Source organism: Vidua macroura, chromosome 1 (assembly GCF_024509145.1).
Source record: "Vidua macroura isolate BioBank_ID:100142 chromosome 1, ASM2450914v1, whole genome shotgun sequence".
NCBI classification, from domain to species: Eukaryota; Metazoa; Chordata; class Aves; order Passeriformes; family Viduidae; genus Vidua; species Vidua macroura.
This window is the reverse complement of record NC_071571.1, coordinates 144,793,320-144,811,421: the sequence shown is the minus strand read 5'-3', so window position 1 is coordinate 144,811,421 and position 18,102 is coordinate 144,793,320. Positions and strand designations below refer to the sequence as shown.

General features: G+C 39.5%; 1 protein-coding gene across 5 annotated transcripts in view; it reads left to right on the top strand.

Moving 5' to 3' along the window:
* The window catches only part of CYRIB (CYFIP related Rac1 interactor B), a 95,673-nt gene that overhangs the window by 62,458 nt on the left and 15,113 nt on the right, over positions 1-18,102 (top strand). For 2 of the 5 annotated variants that reach the window (XM_053988006.1, XM_053987990.1), the window contains exons 3-4: positions 4,436-4,472; positions 17,087-17,169. In XM_053988006.1, the coding sequence (XP_053843981.1) occupies positions 17,097-17,169 (73 nt within the window). In that variant the 5' untranslated portion in view covers positions 4,436-4,472; positions 17,087-17,096. Of the gene's footprint in view, positions 1-4,435; positions 4,473-15,998; positions 16,084-17,086; positions 17,170-18,102 lie in introns of those variants that run through there. The other 3 variants (XM_053987997.1, XM_053988025.1, XM_053988015.1) reach the window with 3 other exon arrangements.

Sequence of the window (18,102 nt, the reverse complement as noted above, 5' to 3'; positions counted from 1 at the left end):
AACTACAAAAGGTGTTGAAAAAAATAAACCCTGGAATTAAGGTCATATGAATTGAAGCTGCTGTGCAACAGTAACAGCTTAGAGGTAATGTATCCTGTGAAAGTATAATAGGGAAAATGATATAAGCTTGAAAAATTATAATGGAACAGACCCTCTGATACATTCACAGTCCATTTCTATCATTAAATTACAAATTTAAAACATGGGTTTGAGTGTAGCAAGTAATAGTAGGTACTGTGGCAGCACTGAGAAATTACACAGGATAATGAAAGATTTAATATAACATGTGGGCTTCTAAGATGCAATTTTGCCTCACCAAGATAAATGAAAATGAATGGAGAAGAAAGGTTTGAGCTGAAGCTTTACAATCAGAAGTCAAAAAAATGGTTTTATAGCAAGCAACCAGTACATTTGCTCTTTGTGAAGAACTGAGGTCACTTTGCAGTAGTGGTAGCCTGCTTTGCTAATCTTAGTGTCATCTACATTTGCCATACAGATATAGAAGAATCTTTGTCTGCAATCACTGATGTTAAACACCAGAGTTCACATCCTTTTAGCATTGAACCATGGGTTCATCTGCAGATGCCCTGAAACTCCCTTTGAAACACGATCTTGGCAATGAATTATTTTTTATAGCTTAGACATCTGTTATTGTTACTGAAATAAAAATCAAATTTTATTACTAAACATATCTGAGTTTTCTCTTTTTATTACCCACAAGATGTGGGATGTATTTGATTTGCGGTTCTGTTTTGGACTGGGCTTGGTTTTTATGTTTTAGTGTGTGCTTCTAAGGGTAACAGGTTTTCTAGAGCTGTTTCCACAAACTATTTCAAGTCTGAAACTGAACCAAGAGATCAGGAACATCTAAAAATTGCCAGGGCAGGTAGTCTTTGAGCTAGATGCTGTTCTCTTCTGTATCCAAGGGCCATTAAGATGAATGAACTGAGAACATCTGTGCCATAGTCCACAGCTGGTTCACATGGATTTCAGTTTGGTGATGCTTACCAAGAGGAATCCTAGTGCAAGCTTGAACTGCAAACTAGGAATTGAAACATTTGCTCTGTCAAAGTAGCAGTCTATTCTGTTTTGAAAACAGCTTTAGTCTGGGTGCCCAGTATTTCATGTAGAGTACATGAATCCCATGCAAGCTTTTGCTAGTAAGTATTGTAAGCTTTTAGAAGTTAATACCTTCTGAAGTTCCCTGATGAGCTGAGATACCAGTTGAGTAGACAAAAAGTAATTTAGATTCTTGGTGCAAAGTTGTTGATTGTTATTTCTTAGCACTCAGTGTTTTCAGAACCTGAGTGTTGGAAAGCCTGAAAAATCATCATCCTTGTAGGAAATCATGATTGACAGCCACTGACAAGTCTGTGCCTGAGTGTAGAAGCTCCTTAATTAGTTCCGCCAGAGTTGGACAGAAGACAGTGGTTTCATACTGGAAGTTAGTGGTTCACTGTTCCCATGTGAAATCTCTTTTCACGTATTGCTGAGTTAAGCAGCATCAGTTCAATATGAGGTGGGTGCCCAAAGCACAGGGCTTACTCAGTGGTTAGCCAGTTTTCATAGAGGCTTTTTTCTCCACTTTCATCATTCACAATGAGGAAACTGGAGAAAAAAACCTCAATGAAAACTGATTAATTCACAATCATTCACAATGATGAAACTGCATCTGCATCTGTGATGAAAGTTTACTTACTGCATCTATTTCATCTGGGTACCATTTGACTTGTCAGCTACAGGCTTTTGCTCTGACAAACTGAACGATGCTTGGTTTTGTTTCTGTTGTGCTACATTTTAGATGATTCACTGTCGCTCTCTGATGGCTCTGGACAGTTTTCCATTTTGGTTCTTCAACTGTTGTGACAGTTTTTTGAATTTCTCTTGTAGTTGGCCTGAGATATTGGCATATGCTTTGGCCTATTTCTGCTGTGGTGAAGTTAGGCTGCAGTTCAAGGGAAGGAGTTTTGTGTCTTAATGAGATCCCTGAGATGGGATGCATTAATCTTTCTGCTGTTTGACTTCATAAGCTGTAACCTATTGAGTAAAGTTAATTTTCCTGCCCAGAACTTTTTTTCACTGTAATGTAACATTAAATATCTGACTACCTCAGAATCACAAGGAATTGAAAAATTCTGGGTCTGAATTATTCAATTTTCACTACCTATTAAGTTGTATAGTTTACATGTCTCATCTTGTGCCTGTTTGTGGTATTTCTATAATAATCTGCTGATCTAAACCTTGAGGATAAGTCAGAAGGAAGCTCAGAGGTTTTGCAAATCCTCTATCCCAGCATGAAAACCCAAATAGTTCATGTTGAGCCTGAAAGAGTTCTTCATTTAGAAACTCTTTAGTCTAAATTAAGGTGTATCCAAAGTGCAAAAATTAATTCTATAAAAAATCCATTACACCAATCATTTCACATCTGTCTATTTTTAATGCATCTTTGCTGGGGTTTTTCCTTGATTAGAGATCAAGTCAATTTAGGCAGTTCTTTATTATATTGCTCAGTGCTAACCTCTAAATTTAAAGTACTGTGATGTGAAATCACACTATGCAAAAAAATCAAATACCTATCAGCTTGCCAGTATAAACCAAGCGACAGCATCAGCGGTGCTCAGTGTGAGCTGTTTTGCACAAAGGCTTGTTCATAGGTACTAAAAGACAGGAAACCAGTTAATGGATTCCTGTGCTAACATCCCTCTGCCTGTTATTGATGATAGTCCAACTGACCTATAATTCTCAACTTTCCTGGCTGCTTCCCTTCTGCCTTATGGCTTTGCTGTTCTCCACCTGCCTTCATTACCACAGGACTCCTAGAAGGCTTTGTTAATTATTAACTTCCACTCATTCATTGAAGCCTTCAGGACAAGTCACCTGAGCATCAGCACGTTGTTCTTGCAGGTGGTAAGTGCTCTCTGTGTGTGCAGCATTGTGTATAGAAAGATGGAAAGACCTGACCTCATTTTTTTTCCTTAATAATTCTATCAGTTGGAAATAAGTGTTTTTCTATAGAAATGAATTAGTACCATTAGAGGACATTATTTTTTCCAAGTCCCTAAGCTAGCTGCTACAGTTGGCTTTTTTTCTTTCTTTTTCAAATTTATTTCTATAGTCTGCTCATTCTAATGAATTTAGGATTCTTGTTTTTGTTTATAGCTCAGTCCTATCTGACTTTTCTTTCACTCTTTGTCAGGAAATTAGCTTCTTACAGTAGTGTAGGGTCGCACTTTGGTTTCAGTTTCTCTTTGCAATGCCAGTTGTGTTCAGCCCTGACCTGCAGGGGACTAGTAATTTCCAGAGTTTTATTTCTGTTGTGCTGTCTCAAAGCACAAATTGAGCAGGGTGAAGTCATGAGAAGGGAAAAAAAAACCCTATATTTAAAATATGCCTAATGAAAGTGGGTGCATTTTAGGCAATTGCAGCAGCTCCTACAAAGACAGTGCTGTTAACCATGTTTTTGTCCTGAAGTACTGGCTGTTGCTTATTTCTGAGAAAGTAAGGGGAAGCTGAAGTCAGTGGGCAAAGGCAAAAGCAGCTGCTACCCATACTTAAGCCTGGTCAAGGGGAAAGCTTCTTTGAGAGAGATGCATGCACTGGAAAGAATGGAGAGTTAAATTTCTACAGTTGGAACTATGTCTGATGGTCATGTTTTTGCTTATGTTCAGTTCTCTGGTTTGTGAAGAGTCATTCTCACTGTAGTCTCCACTCTGCTTCTTGCCTGTGCTGCTGTATATCTGCAGAGCCTTCCCTGGCTAATGTTACACTATTATTTCCTGTGAAGCTTTGAGTTACTGTAATACTCCATATCTTCTCCTTTAAACTGTACTATTAACATAATTATTTCACCATGTTAGGATGGTGGTAATGATGTGTGCCGCACACTGAGGCTGTCCAAGAACACTAGTTTTCTTTGTTAAGCAAATGGTTCTCAGTGGTGACTTGCAAATGCCTTCTCTGGAGGTCAGCATGCAAGCCTTAAATTTTTTCAAATGGACATTTGTGTGGTTGGATTAGAATCTTGTGTGATTTTCTTGTTAAAGCAATGTGAAATGCAAGAGGAACAGTTTGCCACTGGTATTTTATTGCAGCTTTGACTCTTTAGTTATTAAATTTATTTTGGAATATGTGTGTTTATGCATTGTCTAATATGGCAGCATTCTTCTCTGGAAGCACACTCATTGCCAAATAATGGCATTCCCTATTTATTTGTATGCTTAGAGATAAAACACAGGTCTGAATTACATTTTCTTGGCATACTTCTTAAAGTCCCAGTGGCATATGGATCCAGTACCATGTTTATGAAGTAGATATACAAGAACAGTATGTCTGGAACAGATGTGTGTTTGCTTTTCCAAGGTCACCTTGCATCGCATTTAAGACTTTTGGTGTAAAAAAATTAATTTCCATAATCTCTTTTTTTCTTTTAAAACAGACTGGGGGCCAAGAACAGAGTGCAGCACTGGCTGTAGGTAAGAATTGAAACTTAACCTGCTTGAAAACTGCTGACAAATAAGCAATATTGTAGTATGTTAAAAGACAGAAAGTGGGACACTTTCAATATTAGTAATTTTCCCTTCCAGAACTTGTTTTCCCTCTTTTCCTTCAAGAACTCTTTGAAATTTGTGGTGTTCTCTGGGAGTCCTGATCCCTGGCTGAATTTATGTCTCTCTGTTTAAAGAGGCTAAACCAGGCTGCAGGGATTTGGTTTTTGCTTCCACAGGGCCTCACCACAGAGCCTGGCGAGGCTGATTTTGAAAACTTTTCACCAGAGTGATGTGAAGTCTCATTACTTCAAAAAAGGCATTTCCATTATACACAAAGTGGTTTGGCCACTTGTGTGAACTTACCCTAGATGACCGTGCAACTTCTTGAACTATTTGAATGAGGAGGAAATGTTTTGCTGGTTTTTCTCTGTCTTTTTAGTAAAGCTACTGTGTAGCTGAGCTAGATCTCTTATTCCAGAAACAGTACTCTGAACCAGCTTGTGAGACTGAAGAAGTAGCACATGCTCATGTGAAGGTTTTAGCTCTTAGTTTTATAACCAGCTGTTTGTCATCTAAGCTACTGCATAGAGTGTCTGTGTTATACTTCGTGTTTACTGTGCTTTGCCAGCACAGCTATTAATCTTCTGTCACATTGGGAAGGTAATGGTACCAAACGTGAGGTAGGATTTATTTTTCTTCTGTTTTTGATTAATCATCAAAAAGCCATTGAATTCTGGGGAGCTGGTTAAATGGATTTGTGTTGAGGTTTAATCCAGGCTAGATACCAGGTGCCCACCAAAGTCACTTTGTCACTCCCTTCTGAGTTGGAGAAGGGAGATAAAATACAACAAGAAGCTCATGGATTGAGATAAGGGTGGGGGAGATCCTTCAGCAGTCACTGTCACGGGCAAAACAGATGCAGCTTAGGAAAATTAGTTGAATTTATTACCATTTGATTTAGAGCACCTTCCCCCCACCCCTCCTTCCTTACTAGGCTTAACTTTATCCCCAGTTCTTTACCTCACCCCTCCCTGCTCAGTCAGGGGAGGTGGGGAATGGGGGTTACAGTCAGGTCATCACAGGTTGCTGCTACTGCTTCCTCCTCTGGGAGAGGAACCCTTCCCTGTTCCAGTGTGGGATGTCCCTCCCACAGGACACAGTCCTCCAGAAACTTTTCCAACATGAGTCCTTCCCAAGGGCTACAGTTCTTCACAAATTGCTCCAGTTGGTCCCTTCCATGGGGTGCAGCTCTGCAGGAACAGGCTGCTCCAGTGTGGGTCCCCCACAGGGCCACAGGTCCTTCCAGGAGGCCCATGGGTCCACCATGGGCTTCCCACAGGGTCACAGCCTCCTTTGGGCATCCACCTGCTCTGGTGCAGGCTCCTCCACAGGCCCTGTGGGAGTAGCAGTAGTACCTTTTTTCTTTAACTTTTACTTACAAAGTCCTTGAGGGTATTGTCAAAGCTGCAGTTGGAACTAGTGCAGACTTTTAATTTACAGCATTTACAATTTAATTTACAAATTAAACATTATAAAAGTCACTAAAGTGAGTCAGACCATGGGTCCATGTAGTCAAGTCCAGGCTCCAGGATCATCATCTTTCTTCCCTCTGCATTTGTGCCCTTGATTTTGCACATCCTTCCACAACCTCCACTTATTCCTCTACTAGAGCAGTGTTGCTTCTGCTTAGGAAGGTGAGAGTCATCCAGAAAACCTAGTTGCACTCGGATTGCATTGCTGGGAATGATACTGCCTGCAGGGAGAATACTCTCCAACAAATGACTACAGCACATGGCAAATAACTTCTGTTTTCTTTGAAAAAACTTGGAACCAACAGTGTTTCAGGTATTGAAAGGAGAATGTTCATAAGTCAAGGTGGTGGTGTCCACTCAGCAGAAGCTGAGGTGTCAGACTCCTGATGCTTTCAACTTAACCAGATATGCCAAGACAAAGGTAGCTGCCAGATGCTTGACAGCATCATAAACCATCAGGAAATCACCAGTGTTCAGAGTTGGGAGGGACTGACAAACCCTACCCAAGCAACATGTAAAGTAAAGAACTGAGGACTGGAAAAGTTTGGTTAAGTTTTAAAGAACAGGACAAACTGAACTAGATTTTGCTGTTGAATACGTTAAAACCTTACTCAGTAAAACCTAAACCTTTGTGTGAGCAGCTGCTTAAGGAATAGTAGGAACAGGGATACCATGCATTTGTGGTTCTTGTAGTATGTATTTTCAGATGGAGTATTTTTTAGAGCCACGTGTGATTATTAAAGGTGTTCAGTATTCTTAATGTCTTTCCATTCTGCCTGTGTACCTGGTTTTCTCCAGGAACTGCTGCAAACTTCTTATGAGATGAATTGGACCTGTAGAGTTCACAGATGGACCACTGCAGAAAATCATAACTCTGCATGATATTCTGTATATTTGTTACTGATCTTAATGGATTTCAGTGTATGATATCACTGAAGAATAGCAAATGTTTCTCCATATTTCCAACAGGAAGATAAGAATTAATTTTCTTATAATATCTTAGCCTTACTGGGTACCTTTAGCTTGATTTTAAGGTTAAAATAAAATTTGAGATGATGGGAGAAATGGAAAATGGGATAAAAAATGATCATATTTGCACAGCTAGAGAAATCTGGACCAGTCAGGTCAGGTGGTTTTTTTTTTAATTTAGTTGGGAGGTTTTTAACACTTGCTTTCCAACAAGAAAAACTATCCAGGTTCAGTAAAAGTAGTTGGTGATCTTTTGAGGGGATCTGAAGAAGTAACTGGATGTAACAAAAATGGCTGTAGGTCCTTGATCTTGAAATTAGTTGCATTTGAAACTTTAAATAAATAACCGTGTAGAGACCAATTTTATCCCTTTGCCCTGCCTAACGCCTATCTATTTGTTACTGTTTCTGAAAACAGATGGGATGCGAAGGAGCATCATCCTGCTACTCATCCTCTGTTGTACCATCATCATCTTGATGTGCTTCATTAGCCTTCTTTATCCTGCAAACATACTGTTGTCTGACTGGTGTCTCAGAAAAAGGAAAGTCCACAGAATAATCAGAAAGCTGTCCCGAAATATGGAAACCTGTCCTTCCAGCTCCATGATTTGGAAGGCCACAGGCCTTCCTTTCCTCCTTGATACTTCAGAGTTGCTGTGTCACTGAAGTGAATTCTCAGATGGACAGTCAGTGTCAGGTTCATACACACAAGGTTTGTGGTTTAGCACTGTGACATTCCAGTAGAAGTCCCTTGAGGTGGAATATGTTAATGGCTATTTATATCCATCAGCTTGATGATGAGGTAATTTGTCATGACATCGTTAGTGCAGATTGCAAGCCAAGGCACTGAAGGAATGCAACATTTTGGAACTGAAATGCTAAAACATTTTACCTCAGTGTTGCAGAGCGATGTGGGTGCTTGTACTCCTTGTCCCGGTGCATTAGATGGCAGCACTGCCAAGGCTGTGGGATCCTCAGTGCAGGTTCACCCAGATCTGATACTGACACATGTGGCAGTCTGATAGATGGGAACTCAGCTCCTCCGAAAGAAAACCATTTGCACATCAACTGGACTAGTTAAGAAATTAGGAACAGAAAATATACTTCTTTTTTTAGCATTTAGATAAAACTTGCAGATTTGGTTTTGGGGTTTTTGGACTTCTTTTATTTTTGGTTGGGGTTTTGCTTTTTTTCTTTATACAGAGGTGATTGGCAGAAAAAGAACTTTACCATACATATTATTGTTGGGTTTGGTTTTTTTTGGAGATGAGAGCTTGAGGGTTCTTAAATTATAGGCTGACATCCTGGAAATATGAAACTTTCTTAGTGATGTGGTAGTATAGCACAGTTCTAAAGGCATGGCATCTTTCATAGAGTGAGCAGCTTTTGTCTAAAAGAATATAAAAAGTGTAAATCTGCCACAGCTCTTACTAAACGGATTTTTTTCTATCTTTATGTACCTGATGAAAACGCCCCCAGTTTCCTTTGAGAAAAGGCAGACTCGAATCAGGCAGAGTTCCCAGGATAATGGCAGCACTGGAGCGGTGTTCGGGCGGCGGGACGCGGCCGCTCCGGTCCGGCTGCCGGGCTGGGCTCCCTCGGGCGCGCTGGCCCGGCAGATCCAGCGGTAGGGCGGCGCCCTCTGCTGGGGAACCGCCGCGCTGCAGGCGGCTCTGCGCGTCTCCGGCGCTAAAGGAGAGAGCAGAGTGTGAATTGCCCTCCAGTGGAAATGTCCCTGAAGTGAATGAAAGCGGTGCGTTTTCCCGATGGCTGCCATGTAATGGAATTTAAAAGAGCATTTTGCAGAATTAAGTTAAAGCATGTTGGACTTGTGTCCTTTTGAAAAAGGAAAACGTAATGAATTATTTTTTAACCCCAGATTCATGCCTGGAAAAATTGTGCAGTTACTTGTTGAAGAGTAAATCAGAGCAGATTCTGGAGCATAGTCTCTGCCCTATTCAATACAAGTTCTGTTTTAAAAACAAGCGTAATTCTTCCAGACAAATTGGGTTTATTCCAGACTTGTGTAAGCATGCTTAGTTATTTTATTGTAGCCCCTGTCAAATACATTATTCAGTGTCAGCTGTACCACTAAAATGTTCCCAAATTAACAAGGCTCTAAGACTACTTCTAAAGAAACTGTGTGTTCTTCAGTGCCATTCCCTTGATTTCCTCTAAGAGAAAAAATGGACTGAATAAACACTCCTCTGACCATACTTTACAATTCTGGTTTTGAGGAATGTGGGTCTATTCACTAGTCTGTTTTCCCTGGCAGACCTCCATCTCCTGATATGACAAGTTTTGAATTCAGTTTTGTTCTAAAGGAGACTTTATTGATGATGTGTGATCCCAAAAAAAACCAAAAAGAAAAACCCAAAAAAAATTCAGCTAAAACAGGTTATTGTATCAAAGTCAGTTTAGCCAAATGAATGGACATCAGAGGCAGCTTCAAACAGCTTTTCAGTAGTCTGAATACTTACTTTCCTGTACAAAACATTTCCTATCTGACTGTATAATTTGTTTTCAGATGCTAATGATTGAAGCTCCAGTAATTCAGTGATATAGGCTGTTTTAGGGGATTTGGAGGGGAATTTTTAGCCTGCATATATTTTACTCTTATTGTGGTTGGTTTTCAGTCCATGGTTTGTGGCCACTGGGTGTCAGCAGTGCAGAACCGTGTGCAGGTCTGGGCATGGGTTTGGACTGGGAGCTCTGTCCCAAAAGTGTCTGTAAAAACGGCTGAAATCTTAATGCTTGCTTGAAAAACTTGTCCATCAATGAAGGAAAACTGTGTGCTTTGTGCAGAACTGGGGGTGGCTCTGGCACGTCACTCATGTGTTTGATTCAGATTTACACAAGTGACACAATTTGAGCTGTTGCCTTTAATATTAATGATGTTACTAGAGCTATGATGAATCCTGAATATGAAACCAGCTTGTCCAAAATATAACTTGCTTCAAGCTAATGGCACCAAGCTTCTCCTTCCTAAATCTAATAGTCATAATGAGTGATAGCTACTATTTTTTAAATATTGAGTCTAATTAGTTATTTTCTAGTGTGTATGATATTACTTTGGGATTTTGTATCATGGCAGATCTTTATTACTTTAAAAAAAGCACTAAAATCAATAGATGAAATTAGACTGTGTCAGAATACATCTCTGCTGCTCAAGCACTATTCGGAAGAGAAATAAACATGTATTAGTCTGGCAAAACCATGTTTGTATCCAGGGAGAATGTTGCAACCATCAGAATAGAGTGATTCTTGCAGTGCATTTCACCGACCTGTTTCCATCTCTGCAGCAGTCTCTAGCATTTCAGGCTGAGGGCAGAAATGCTCTCACTGGTTGTGAAGCTTTGCTGCTTCATTGGCAGAGAAGGCCACGCGGGCTCCCATAGGCTGCCAGGCTGTGATGCCATGTGTTGCTAAGGGCTGCCTTGGATTCAGCTGATGTGAGCAGACACCTATCCGCTGCCTCATTTATTTTTTGCTTTTCTCTTTTTTTTTTTTTTCCTTCTCCCTGTTCATGGCTAGATACTGTTCAATAAGCCTTGAAACGGGCTGATAGGATTATCCTTCTAGAAAAACAGTATAGGGAGACATTCAGTAAGTGTTTCGTTTATGTAGTAACACTGCAAGTGTTCTAACATGGTGGTATTCCACTATAATGCTACACTTCTATTGCTGTGCATGTTTTTTACTTAATATTTTGCCAAAAATATCTCTGAATTGGAGGTTTATGCCACACTTTCATAACAAAATGAAAATGTAAAACTCAAATCCCAGGAACAAAATCTTTGTGGCTTCATTAGATGTGCTTTCCATATAGTGTTGTGCTTAACTACATATGAGATTTTCAGGGAGTACAGTTTTCATATTGTGTATTTTAGTACTGGGAATAGTCTATAAATGTCCAAAAGGTAAGCTGATGTTCTCTTAAAGCAGATTTTCTTCAGGGATCACAAACAAATTTTTTAATCTATTTATTTAACTGTTTTTTTAAACTAGTTTGAAAGTGTATTATTCTTACAATAGGACAAAAAAAAAATAGAAAATATCACTTATGAACACCTTTGTAGTGGTTTACCTATAATGAAAGTTCACCAGAAAGCAACATCTTTGTTAATACAGTTTTTCTTCCCAGGTGTGAGAGGGGAAATTTCTTTGGTGCTCAGATGAATTTACTTGCATTGAGTATTTCTATTCCATTTTCCCTGGGCTTAGCCTGGGGGCGGGGGGGCACTGAAATGTGTCGGGGATGTTTTCCACAGGCAGGGCATGCGTGCAAGGCTTGTTTGGAAAATATGCCTTTGCTTTCCGCTTGTCTGATCAGGACCCTGCACGCAGCATCATACAACCCCATAAGGCTGTAATGGGCCAAATCATCCTAATCCAATGTGGCATTCCATATGTCTTCCTCTGAAAGTAGGTCAAGTTTAAGTCATGTTCCTGGCTTGTGCTCCCATTTCCCATAACCTGCTCCACGTGGCTCAGTTTATTGTGCTGGAGTGCAGAGCATGCCAGCAGGGATTCTGAGCAGCCTCAGAGGGGCAGTCAGTTTTTGGACAGAAACTAGTGGTTTTGTTCTGCTGTAATCTCCTGATGTTACATTTGTGGCAGGAGGAAACTTCAGTGGCTTAAATGTGTGCTTTTACTGAGTCATAGGCTGTTAGTTTACCTAATGAGTTGCCTCTGGACACTGCACTATACATTTTTAAAATCAGTAGTACCTCTGGGAGAGAAATTGGCTTGCAAGTTTTGAAGTGTACTGTGTCCTGAATGAGAATGCCAAATAAAAATTGGATAGAGGTTGATGCTCTGAAGCTGTGGAAAAGCAAATAGGTAGTGACCTAAAGTTTACTTCAGGCTGGACATGTGAATATTTTGATGTTAGTGATTGCAATATGCAGAATTCTTCTTGGGAAGGATTACAACTTTAGTGTGCATTTTTTTCCATTTGTGCTGGAAGAGTTGTGGATGAAAAGGTGGTTTAGCACCCCAGAGGTCACCTCCAGTCAGTGCTCTGAATCAGCTACTCAGCTCCAAAACAAACCCCAGCTACAGGACATCAAAATCAACAGAAGGGCTTGCTGATGGCTTTGGTCTTCATACAGGCTTATGACTTTCTTGAACTAGAGCTGATTGATGTGGCAACGTGCTCAAGAAGGCTGCAGTGCATGCTGGGAGATGTTCTTCACTGTCAATGGAAGCTCAGGGTCAGGGTTACCTAACTAGGGCCACATCTGACTTTCTAAATTAGTAATTTTACTTACTTCAGATGAAGTTGTGGACTTGCAAGGAAACTGTAAGAGAGCTTGGTAAATTAATACTGGCTGGGCATGCCACTATGTGGTTAATTACCAAGGTAATTCACAGAACTACCAAAATCTTCCTGCTGGTGATGCTTTTACAGGGCATCAAATAACAGAAGAGGTCACTGAAGCTAAATGTTAATAGCTGGATTTGTAGACAGCTTCTCATGCTATGTGTAAATTGTCATCATCTTTAGTATTAGATCCAGTAGCGCTCTAGTCTTTCATATGTTTAGTTCTTTCATATGTTTTGGGCCCAGAAAATTGCAAATGATAGGCCATCTTGAACAAAACAAGAATCTCTGGTAAATCTTTTTTTTTAATCTGTCTGGGGCCTGTTGCATCTCTGAGCTAGGTTGCTTTACTCTAGATTGGTCCAGGTATTCTGCTTACACAGCACCTTCTCAAAGGTCAGATTTCATTTTCCTCTCTGCAGTGTTCCCTCTGAGTGCAACAGGTCAGCTCTTCCTGCTGCTCACCTATGCTTTCTGAAGGAAAACAATGTACAAAAGTGATGGCCGTCTAACCTTCGCTGTGGCATATTGACCTGCAGCTGCTTCCATGAATCTGGGAAGTTCCACAGAGAGCACCATGACCTTGTTTCTAAAAGGTCATTTCAGAGCTCAAGAAGGAAGTGCTTAGCTTTGCCAGAAGAGTAGATTCTGACCTTTCGGCTCTTGCATTCATTACCTGGAATGCTAAGCTGAGAGAAAGCATCCTCCAAAAAAGTGCTTGAGAAATTATATCTTCTCAATATCTATCTAAATTGAGTTTTCAAGCTCTTCGTGGCTTAAAGTCTTTTTGGATTGCAGCTCAGAGAAATGGTTGTTTTTACAGTTCTTAAACCACAGGAGGTTTTCCAGTTTTGAGGATGCTTGAGATCCTTGATTAAATGTTACAGTCCCTCTTGATTCAAATTTCAGAAATACTGGGTTAGTCCAGTTTCAGCTAGATTTCCATGCACTCCATAAAACTTGAATATACAGTGACTGTGTTGATGTTAAGAAAGCAAATATGATTGCACGTCTTGTGTGCAAAACTCTGATGTGACTAAAATTTATCAAGATTTTTTCAGTATAATGAACACACAAAGTGAGAAGTTTGTTGTGAACTTATTTATGAAAAAGTGTTTAAGCAGCTTTGTGTTCATGTAAATTGAAATACATTCCTATAGCACATCTTGTCATCTTGCTGCTATCATAGTTGAATTAATCTATTATCATCAATTTCTTTCCTTTGCTCTGGGAGGCTCTTCACTGAGATGTTACCTTTAGATCAGTTGCATCTTATACTTGAATATCACATTGACTGTTCCATTGTAGTGCCAAAACTTTTATTATTAAGTAAAGTTAAACTTAACTCCTGGAAAAGAAACCATGTATTCTTCCTGGCAAACTTTCCCGAGGGATGAAGGTATTTGTATTGCAAAACCAAGTCCCCAACTCCCTACTCGTATTAGGAGGTGGTAGGTGCTCAGTGAAACAATCTGTTCTGCAGTGCCTTCATGCTCTTCTGTGAACCTAGCTTCAAAATATTTCAACCCTATAAGCATGCCCCTTCTCTGACCTTCACAAGTAATGTTATCCAATATTTAAGCCATGTGTATAAGCCTGTAAACTCTTTGGAGTCTGGTTAATATAAAAAAAAAAAAAAAACAAAGGCAAAATCTACACAGAGACATTTTTTTGAGATATGGAGAATATTTTGTTGGAGGAGGGGATGGTGCAGCTGAAGCACAGCAGTAACTGCAGGTATAGGAATTCTCTTTAGGCCATTATCACTATTCACTGCCATGTGTTTGCTGCTTGATGTTAATGTTGGAATTGAAATATGTAATATGCTGTTCTGAGATTGAGGTTTGGTTTTTAAATCTGAATCTATAAACTGGGTCACCGTTATGCGGCTTTTACTTCTGTTTTTTTATTGGCCCTGTTGAAAATATTTGTTTAAGGATGCCTCTGTCTGCTCCCCAACAAGAAGAACATTCATAATCTGGAAAACTCTGAAATACAAAGTGGCTTATTCAGTCCTGTGTTACAGAACACACTTGAGAGATATGAAAAAGTATTTTCTCTGCTTTCTATTGTTGTGTGTTTACACAGCATCGGTGCAGTTGTAGCTTTAAAAGAGTTTGCCATGCTATGGGATAGGAAGTCCTGGAAAAGCTGCCTCTTTGAAGAACCATGTTTTAATGGATTAGTTTTCAAGAAGAGTCTCAGCTGGACACCCTAATTTAAAAATTCCTTGACTTAATAGATGCTTCTCACAGGCTGAGAAGTCTGATCTGAATTTCTAGGAAATAAGTTCATTGTTAGGAAGCAGGTCTTGCATTTCCTTGAGTTTCAAGAATGAACACATGAAAAAGCCAGTGCACACCTCCTGATGACATGCTGTGTGCAGAGTCCCCTGTGGTCACCTGGGTTACACTCCAAGTCACAGCGCTAAAAGTCTAGATTCTTAACAGTCATTTGGTCATTCTGTAGAAGTTGTTAGAGCAAACACTTGGGTTATTTTCAGCAATTTGGGATTAATTGCCCCTTCCTTCTCAAGCTTTGTCTGGTTGCTGAATCTTGCAGATCCCACAAAATAAATCGTATGCTGTTCTTAGTTTGACCAAGAAATTCTGTCAGCACAGGTTCTGAAAATTTGTTTTGCCAAATAATTTGTTTTGAGTTCTCATTGTTTCAGTTTCCTTGACTCTTAATAATGATTCTTGGTGTCATACTATCTTACCTCCAGGTAAACATGATTCTTCAGTAAAAGAAAAAAATCAGGAAAAAATAGAGCATATACTTGTTTGCTGGTATAGTTAGACTAATTTGAAAATTGGGATTTTTTTATTGTTTGTGTTGAGATTTTTGGGTGTGTCTTGCTTGTCTTGCAGCAGCACTCTAGTGAGCTCTTGGCATTTCAGAATAGTGGTTAGTAGGTATATTTTCAACCTCTGATAAACATGGGAAGGTTAATGAAATGGCTGCTTTGTTATGAAGTGCAGTTTTCATACTCCTGCAGGTATTGATTTCTGAAATTGTGGTAACATTTGAAACTGTTTTGATAATTTCTCTGATCTCAAGTCATCTAACAACTATTTAATTTTTCTTCCACTTTTCATTTCTTTTAGCTGGGATGTGACAGCAAACATAAGAAGAACTGTTGAAACTTGATATTTCTCCTGGTTTTGGAAAAGCCTAGCTTTTGTTTTGCTTGTAGCTCTATGATTTAATGGGAAAACTGTTCATTGGCCACAGATGACTACTGCTGAGAGGCTTTCTGAAATCTGTTTTGGATTACAATGAGGTAGTAAAAAAGTGCTATGATGACACCAGTTCCATTTGAGGTTCCTTTTGTCCTAGACAATAATGGGTTTGTCTGGCACTGAGTGCTGCAGTTACGCAAAACAATTTCTCAGTCATCATAGGTCACATGTTCCTTATATGTATTAAACAGAGATGAAAAAGAGCCAGTAATTCACATCTTTGTTTTTGTCAAAGATTATAACTTTTCCAGTTTTTCAACAATCGCTGCTCTCTAAGAAGAAGGGATGTGGAAATGCACTGTACAGTGCACAGGTTATGCTCCCTACCAGAAGTGAATCCAGAGTGCAAAACGCAATGGGAGCCCTGCTCCAGTGAGACCCAGGCGTGTACTTAAAATAGGAAATGGTTATTGGAACTAAATTATTTTGCCATTTTTATTTTTAGGTTTGCTGGCATGGGTAATCTCATTAAGGTGCTAACCAGGGACATAGACCACAATGCAGCACATTTTTTCTTGGATTTTGAAAGTAAGTCTCTCAGCCCTTCACAGCTGGTGCATTTCAAATGGTAACAGTAGGGTTGCTTATACCTGCTGCAGTGAAGGCCAGGGGACTCAATTGCAAAATTGGAATTTGAAAGAGTTGCATGTGGTTTTTCTGTTCTTTTTTTTTTTCCTTTTTCCCCCCCTCCAGTAGTAGCCAAGCCACCATCATGCTGCTGTGTAAATTTTCTTTCCATGTGCTTAGTCATTTTGGGTCTCTGTGGTCAGTGATGTCCATCCATCTGCCTGCAAATCAAATGATCATGAAATGAAAAATTCTGTCAGTATGCCATAGTAATCTGTGCTGAGCAGTTGTTCACTGTGATCCTCTCATACACAAGAATGAGTGCTAAATCATTCCTGATCCTGCTTTGGTCATTCATCGTGCCATTAATGTGATTTTTTTTTTTTTGCATCCGAAAGTCTGAAGTGAAACTGTCTGAGTTTCACAGATGTTTTAAACACCTTGTATAAAAGATATGTGGCATATCTCTGTTAGCATTTTCTGCATACTGAAATGATGTATCATGATATGGTTTTCTATGATGGCCTTCTGACACAATTATAAGGGCTGACAAAATTAAAGCTCTTTCCTTCTGTTGTCCCATCAGGTTAAAATCTAGCATGGCTAATGCTTTCAAGTCTGGTACTTGGCCCTCAAGGCAGTACTCCTGCTCAGGACACTGGTGCTAGGGTGTACTGGGACAGAACAGTCCCTGACAAAGCCTTCGGTTGGATTCTGCCCCTTTCCCAAAGGGGGAGCTCTGAGGATGTTGGTGACACGGTCACTTCTTACAGGAAAGCTGCACTGCTGGGGTCACCAGCTGTGCCTCCTCAAGGTGGGGATGTCCCTTCACCCAGCCTGAAGGACGGGTTTGTACCTGATGGAACTCTCTGGTCTTCTTTTCCCACTGCTTCAATCAACTACATTTGGGCTGTTCTTTCTTATAAAAAGAAAATTTTCTTTTCTCTCATTCTTGTCTTGGCAGGTACCTTAACATGGGGAACCTTCTAAAAGTTTTGACATGCACAGACCTTGAGCAGGGGCCAAATTTTTTCCTTGATTTTGAAAGTGAGAAGATGATTTTATATATCTATTACTCTTTGCCTGCAGTAGACTGCATTTGTCTTGTACTAAATGTATGTTTTCATTTTGCCATCCTTCTAACTGCTTTGCATGCCTGAGCTATGGATAATTGTTCAGCAAATTTTGGTAGAAAGCAATAACCTGTTCTAAAATATCCTCAGGTCCTAAAATGTAAAATCTTTATTTCAGGAAGGGCTTTCAAATTAAATTTGACTGTTGAAACCTGATTTGGTTCTTGTTTTTTAAACCAAAATTTTGCCTACTTTTAATCAAAATGTTAAGAATAGTTGTAATTATTTGGAGACTTACTGAAGTTGCAACTGACTTACTCAAATTTGTGAGTTTTGTCCCATGCTCCTTAAAGGAAGAACTGAAAATGAAACCTGATTCTCATCACTTCTGATGTGACTTAATAATGCTGCGTGCACAGACTGGCTCACAACAGCTATTCATAGCTCCGGCATCATCATGTTAAAGGTTTATGTGAACCTTACTGGATCTGGCACTGAAATTTAACCTCATGCCTTCTTAAAAGGGAGTCTCAACGTGTATAGAGATGAAATTGATTTTGAAAAGAGGAGACATGTAGCTTGTCTGATCAGTGCCAGGTGTTCTAGAAGGTTCACATATGTCAGTATTTCTGTTTTTGGTTTTTGTTGCATGATACAGTATAGTCTAAGAATGGCAGGTAAGTGTTGCTGGCTTCTGCTATGCATGTTTAATTACTTTATTTTGAGATGTGCTCTTTCTTTAGCCACCTGTACATCAGCAAGCATAAAATAAGAAGATTAATGTTTAAGTACATTTTGACCATGTAATAGAGTACAATGGAATGACATGAAAAAAAAAATTGATGAAGTATTATGATATGTATAATTTGAGGTGCATTAAATCTTTTTTTCCCCTGAATTGCTTTTC